This window comes from Felis catus, chromosome A2 (assembly GCF_018350175.1).
Source record: "Felis catus isolate Fca126 chromosome A2, F.catus_Fca126_mat1.0, whole genome shotgun sequence".
In the NCBI taxonomy this organism is placed as follows: domain Eukaryota; kingdom Metazoa; phylum Chordata; class Mammalia; order Carnivora; family Felidae; genus Felis; species Felis catus.
The window spans coordinates 10,492,470-10,499,891 of NC_058369.1; the positions used below are offsets into that span (position 1 = coordinate 10,492,470).

General features: G+C 41.4%; 2 protein-coding genes across 5 annotated transcripts in view; one reads left to right on the forward strand and one right to left on the reverse strand.

The window, feature by feature from the left end:
- LOC101083497 (adhesion G protein-coupled receptor E2-like) overlaps positions 1–2,128 on the reverse strand; it is a 28,448-nt gene extending 26,320 nt beyond the window's left edge. Inside the window, exon 1 of one of the 4 annotated variants that reach the window (XM_023246475.2) lies at positions 1,689–2,128. In XM_023246475.2, coding sequence (XP_023102243.2) covers positions 1,689–1,716 — 28 coding nt within the window. In that variant the 5' untranslated portion in view covers positions 1,717–2,128. The remainder of the gene's footprint in view (positions 1–1,688) is intronic. The other 3 variants (XM_023246483.2, XM_023246489.2, XM_023246468.2) reach the window with 3 other exon arrangements.
- LOC123382444 overlaps positions 1–7,422 on the forward strand; it is a 37,494-nt gene that overhangs the window by 28,769 nt on the left and 1,303 nt on the right. The gene's annotated exons all lie outside the window — the stretch shown is intronic.

Here is a 7,422-nt window from a genome sequence, read left to right on the forward strand (position 1 = left end):
CACCATTGCAGACGCGAAGGAATCTACTCTACAGGCAATCACTGGGCCACCTGTTAGAGTTTCTCCTTCCATTTGTGGGAGGCAATGAACCCTATGAAAATCTTTTCATATCTGTGTGCCTTTATAGGATTTTCCTAGAATGTGCCCAGCATTAAAATCCTGTTCCACAAATCAGATGATAAGAAATGTGGCTATTTTCAAATTTTTTAAAGTTTATTCATTTTTGAGAGAGAGAGAGATAGAGACAGAGTGTGAGCAGGGGAGGGGTAGAGAGAGAGAGAGAGAGAGGGAGACACAGAATCCGAAGCAGGCTCCAGGCTCCGAGCTGTCAGCACAGAGCCTGACACGGAGCTCGTACCCATGAACCACAAGATCATGTCCTGAGCCGAAGTCGGACGCTCAACTGAGCCACTCAGACACCTCGAGATGTGGCTATTTTCATGACCACCAGGAAACAAAATTACAAGCAATAAAGACAATATGTAAGGAACGCTTAACTTACTGTGTAACAGGTATCATACTAAGCATTGAGGGAAAGAAAGACTAATCAGAATTAAGTTGACTTTGCTATTATGCACTGTTATTGTCCTTTAAACCATGCTGTGACCCACACAAAGCCTATGGGCTAAAGGATGATATTTTTCTTAGCTCATAGAGTTTTTAGAGAATTTGCTATATAGTTTTGTGAAAAAAAATAGTATAGGTAACATGATGGTTAATTTCATGTAACAGATTTGGCTGGGCCACAGCACTCAGATATATGGTCAAACATTAGTCTAGATATCTCTGGGCAGGTGTTTTTTTTTTTCAGATGAGAGAAACAGTTAAATCAGTAGACTCTGAGTAAAGCAGATTATCTTCCATAATCTGGGTGGGCCTCATCCAATCAGTTGAAGTCCTTAGGAAAAACAAAAAGAGTCTGACCTCTTTCGAGGAAGAGGGAATTCTGCCTCCAGACTGACTTTGGACTTGACATAGAACATCAAATCTCCCCTGGGTTTCCAGCCTGCTGGCCTGCCCTGCAGAATTTCAGCTTCCCAACCTGCACAATCTCATGACCAACTCCTTTTTTTTTTTTTTTTTAATTTTTTTTTTCAACGTTTATTTATTTTTGGGACAGAGAGACAGAGCATGAACAGGGGAGGGGCCGAGAGAGAGGGAGACACAGAATCGGAAACAGGCTCCGGGCTCTGAGCCATCAGCCCAGAGCCCGATGCGGGGCTCGAACTCACGGACCGCGAGATCGTGACCTGGCTGAAGTCGGACGCTTAACCGACTGGCCACCCAGGCGCCCCATGAACCAACTCCTTAAAATGAATGAATCTCTCCCCCTTTCTCTCTCTCTCTCTTTCTCACTCTGTCTCTCTCTTTCACATACACACACACACACACACACACACACACATTGTATTGGCTCTGTTTTTCTGGAGAAACTGGACTGATATAGGTAGTAAAAGGAGAAATCTTTGTTGGATTGGCCCTGGGAATAAGTTTCACTGATTATCTCCTTTGAGACTTAATACAAGTGAGCTAATATCCTTCTCAACATCTCCCCTTCGTCTTTGGTAGAGAAAGTGGGAAAAAAAACAAACAAACCAGAGTCTCAGGAACACAGAATATTCTCTAACTGGTTAGAGAGTTCCCAGATAGCTTTAGTTATCTGTCACTATTGTTATAATTCTACCTACCTGGCAGCAGTCGATATCTGTTCCTCATGGTGCGGACCTCTGCTCTTGGTCTGTGCGTGTTACAAAGACTTCCTATTTTAGGTCTGACTTGGGCCCTAGAGGAGCCGATTTAGGAAACTGCTTGCCTGGATCCTTTCTTTCCCCCTAATCTGTCCTGTGATTAACTTCCCAGAAACTCCACTTCTATTTTTTAAATATTTGCATAGCATTACTGGTATTTGTACTGAAAGCTTCCATGAAAGTGGTTTTCAAATGTTTGTGATACAGGAAGATGTGATCCTGTGTAATCCATGTCTGGTCTAGAACTAAGGTGTTTTTATTCTTCAGCAATACTCATCGCAGCCTTAGACTCATATGTATTGGCGAAGGAAAATGCTCCTGATAGGTTTCAAAAGATGAGAAAAACGTCCCCAAATGTTCCACTGGTCTGTGTGGTGGAACTATAGTGAGATTCTTTGTTTGCATTGTTTAAATCTCCTTTGTTTTCTACCTGGCCATGTGTGTGATTAGTCTGCTCGCCCTGCAGTAATAACAGAGTATCAACTGGGAGGCTCAAACCACAGAAATGTATCTTCTCAGTTCTGGAGGCTGGATTCCAAGATGAAGGTGCCGGGAGGGTTGGCTCCTGGTGAGAGCTCTCTCTTGGCTTGTGGATGGCCACCTACTCCTTGTGTCTGCATGTGACCTTTCCTTGTGTGTGGAGAGGGAGAGGGTGAGAGAGAGAGAGAGAGAGACAGAGAAAAAGAGAGAGGGAGAGGGAAAAGGAGAGGGAGAGAGAGATCACTGGTGTTTCTTCCTTTTCTTACAAGGACACTTTTAGAGCCCCACCCTTATAACCACATTTAACCTTAATTACTCCTAAAAAGTCCTGTCTGTAAATACAGTCTCACGTGCGTGTGTGTGTGTGTGGGGGGGGGGGGGTGGGTGGGTGGGTGGCGGTGTTTAGGGCTTCAACCTATGAATTTTGGGGGGATATGATTCAATCCACAAAACTGTGTGTTATTTAATATCTAGGAAAAAATAAATTTTAGTGAAGAAAAGATATGCTGGTTTCTCCCTAACTTCTGAAGGATTTTTTTTTTTTTTTTATGGATATAAGATTCTGGACTGACTCTAATCTTTTCTCTCGATACCTGAAAGATGTTGTACTACGTTCCATTGGCACCCATGATTTCTGATAAGAAATGAACAGATATCTGAAATGTTTGTTCCCTTAGGGATGAGGTATCATTATCTCTCATTGCTTTCAAGGATTTTTTTCTTTGCCTTTAGCTATCAAAAATTTGATCATGATGTATCTTGGCCCTAATTTGTTTGAGCCGATACTGTTTGGAGTTTCCTCAGCTGCTTCTTCTTCTTTTAAGTTTATTTCTTCATTTTGAGAGACAGAGCCAAAACAGGGGAGGGGCAGAGAGAGGGAGAGACAGAATCGCAAGCAGGCTCCGCACCTCAGCACAGAGGCCCGACGCGGGGCTCGAACTCACAAACTGTGAGATCATGACCTGAGCAGAGATTGAGAGTCGGACGCCTAACTGATTGAGCCACCAGACACGCCATGGAGTTTCCTCAGCTTCTTGAATTTATATGTTCTTGTCTTTTCGAAATTTGAGAAATTTTAGACATTTTTTTCCCCTCTGAATAATTTTTCAGTTCTGTATTCTCTATCTCCCTCTGGAATTTAGTGACAGATATCTTAAACTTTTTTTTTTTTTGTAGTCCCATAGGTCCCTGAGACTCTGCTAATTGTTTTGTAGTTTATTTTGTCTGTTTTGTTCAGATTGGGCAAATCATATTGTTTTGTCTTCAGTTCACTGATTTTTTCCCCCCTTTCTTCTTTCTCTATCCTGCTAGTAAGCCCATCCAGTAGAGTTTTTATTTCAGGTTTTGTATTTTTCAGGCCTCAAGTTTCTGTTATCCTTACATCATGTTTCTTTTTTTTCCCCCGTTTGATGGATAGTGCTGTCATTTCATTTTTTAAAAATTTTGGGGCGCCTGGGTGGCGCAGTCGGTTAAGCGTCCGACTTCAGCCAGGTCACGATCTCGCGGTCCGTGAGTTTGAGCCCCGCGTCGGGCTCTGGGCTGATGGCTCGGAGCCTGGAGCCTGTTTCCGATTCTGTGTCTCCCTCTCTCTCTGCCCCTCGCCCGTTCATGCTCTGTCTCTCTCTGTCCCAAAAATAAATAAACGTTGAAAAAAAAATTAAAAAAAAATTAAATTCAAGTTAGTGAACATGCAGTGTACTCTTGGCTTCAGGAGTAGAACCCAGGGATTCATCTCTTACGTATGGACACCCAGTGCTCATCCCAACAAGTGCCTTCCTTAATTACCATCGCCTCCCACCCAACACCTCTCCAGAAACCCTTAGTCTGTGCTCTGTAGTATTCCATTGTACACACACACACACACACACACACACATATATGTCCACATCAATGGCCATTTGAGCTCCTTCCATACCTTGGCTATTGTTGCTAGTGCTGCTATAAACATGGGAGTGCATGTGCCCCTTCGAAATAGCACACCTGTATCCCTTGGGTACATGCCTAGTAGTGCAATTGCTGGGTCATGGGGTAGTTCTATTTGTAGTTTTTTGAGGAATCTCCACACTGTTTCCCAGAGTGGCTGCACTAACTTGCATTCCCACCAACAATGCAAAAGAGATCCTCTTTCTCTGCATCCTCGCCAACATCTGGTGTTTCCTGAGATGTTAATTTTAGCCATTCGGACAGATGTGAGGTATATATCATCTGTTTCTTCATCAAAGTTCTCTGTTTCTTTGCTAAGACTTTCCAGTTTTTCATTTGCTTCAGAAAAGTTTGTCATTGCTCATTAGAGCATTTTTTTTATGATGGTTGCTTTAAAATATTTGTCAGATAATTCTAACCTTTGTGTCATCTCGAGTTGAGGTGTTCCTGGTTCTTGGGAGGACAGTGATTTTTAAAACGGTGCCCTTGATATTTGTGGTATGTTTTGAAACTGGATTTTATTAAAATCTTCTGTTTGGGCAGACTTCTCTGATATCATGCGAGGAGTCAAGGGAAGATTTGCTGGCAAGTGAGGGTGGGAATCCAAGCTGCCAGTGCAGAACCTGACGTGGGGCTCGAACCCAAGAGCATGAGATCGTGACCTGAGCTGAAGTTGGACGCTTAACTACCTGAGCCACCCGGCCACCCCAGCTGTGTTTTGTTTTAACATAAAGGTTTTCCTACCATGTTTACTTTGCTCTCAACTTATTCTTCAGTCAGTGATGTTTTGGGAGAGTTTTTGGATGTCACTGAATAAAGATCCACGCCTTTCTTTTTGGCCACTGTTCCAAATATACAGATTACAAAATACATTATATTTTGCCTTTCTCCTTTTTTAATGCACATGTAGATGGCCTCTCCTTTCCCATTGCTACAATAATGCTGCCGTAAGTGTCTCAAAAATACCTGAAGGAGAACTTCTGTAAATTTCTTTAGCAGAGCTATCTGGTGGTTTACACACTGTGTTGCCAGAGCATATACATTTTACATTGTAATAAATTTTGCAACTCTTCTATTCAATGAGACGGTATCAAATTACCCAGGTGCTATAGGAGAGGATCAACTTTCCACATGCAATCAAACCTACCCCTGTCATACCTTTTTTTTTTTTTTTTCATTTTTAACATGAAAAATTTGCTGATTGGTGGCTTACGTGACCTCTCTGCTCATTTAGAAGGAAATTAACAGAAGAAAGTCACAGGAACTTAAAATTGTCATGCCCATTATACACTTGTGGATAGGGGAAAAGTCAAAGACATCCAGAATATAAGCCAGTCTCTGAAGGATACACAGTTTCTTTCATCGATAGAAGGACATGGCCAGTCTGGGCGATCTGTAAAGGACACTTCAGTTTTACAATTCTGTTTCTACTTAACCATTAGGAGGCTTAGGGTTTACAGACGTCTTGGGATCTTTAAAAAAACTTTTATTTAAATTTTAATTGGCCAACATACAGTGCAGTGGTTTCGGGAGTAGAATTCAGTGATTCATCACTTTACATATAACACTCAGTGCTCATCACAGCAAGTGCCCTCCTTGGGACCTGTCAGCCATCTAGCTCATTCCTCACTCACTCCCATCCACCAACCCTCAGTTTGTGCTTTATCGTTAAGAATCTTTTGTGGTTTGTTTCCCTCTCTTCTCCCCCTCCGTATATTCATCTATTTTGTTTCTTTTAAAAAATTTTTTAAAAATGTTTATTTATTTTTTTTTTTAATTTTTTTTTTCAACGTTTATTTTTTGGGACAGAGAGAGACAGAGCATGAACGGGGGAGGGGCAGAGAGAGAGGGAGACACAGAATCGGAAACAGGCTCCAGGCTCCGAGCCATCAGCCCGGAGCCCGACGCGGGGCTCGAACTCACGGACCGCGAGATCGTGACCTGGCTGAAGTCGGACGCTCAACCGACTGCGCCACCCAGGCGCCCCTTTTTATTTATTTTTTAGAGACAGACAGAGCGTGAGCAGGGGAGGGACAGAGAGACAGGGAGGCACAGAATCTGAAGCAGGATGCGGGCTCTGGGCTGTCAGCACAGAGCCCGATGCGGGGCTCGAACTCACAAGCTGTGAGATCATGACTTGAGTCAAAGTCAGCTGCCCAACCCACTGAGCCACACAGGTGCCCCTGTTTTATTTCTTAAATTCCACATATAAATGAAATCATATGGTGTTTGTCTTTCTCTATTTGACTTATCTTGCTTAGCATAATACATTCTAGCTCCATCCATGTCATTGCAAATGACAAGATTTCATTTTTTCTGATGGCCGAGTAATATTCCATTGTGTGTGTGTGTGTGTGTGTGTGTGTGTATGCCACATCTTTATTTGTTCATTGGTAGGAATCCCGAAATTATACATTATCAAATGTTTTCATCCCCCTGCTTTGTTGGGTAAACAATTTATCTTAACGCCATATGAATTTGTATCTTCATTAACAGTGTTTTTACAATTTTCACATCTTTGTATTTTCATGGTGCTTTCTGTGAATTATATACTCCTATCTTTTGCACACTCTATTTTAGTTATTGTATTTTTCTTATTGACTTTAAGGCGTTAAGAATATATTGTGTGTATGTTTGCATGTACTCCATCTAGATATCTTTTGTAAAATAATGCAAATGTTTTTATTATATAAAATGAGTTCAGACTCTGAATGTGGTGACTTATCAACATAACCTTTTCCCCCCCTGAAAACCTTGTCACCTGCTTTATTTCTGGAGAAGGGTAAAGGAAGAAGAGAAAATATTGACTTGAATTTGAGGAGCAGTTAAATTGGAAGCAAAACTACCAACAATTTTAGACTTTTAAGGTTATTCTTGTCAATAAAGGGAATACTGAAACTTCCTAGTTGAAAACTAAAGCTATAAATATTTTCTCAGAGCAAGATCATCCATTTTCACAGGGATACAAGAATAAAGAACAACAAACCCAATAGCACCGGATGGGGTTTTAACACAGAAAATAAGGCCAAGTTTCTCCTTTCAAATGCAGATTCTTTAGAACAAACTGAGGGTTGATGGAACAAGGTGTGTGGGAGATGAGCTAGATGGGTGATGGGTGTTAAGGAGGTCACTTGTGATGAGCCCTGGGTGTTGTAAGTGATGAATCACTGAATTCTACTCCTGAACAAAATTGCACTAACATTCACTAAAATTTAAATAAATTTAAAAAAGAAAAAAAAGCAAAGGCATATATATATATATATATATATAT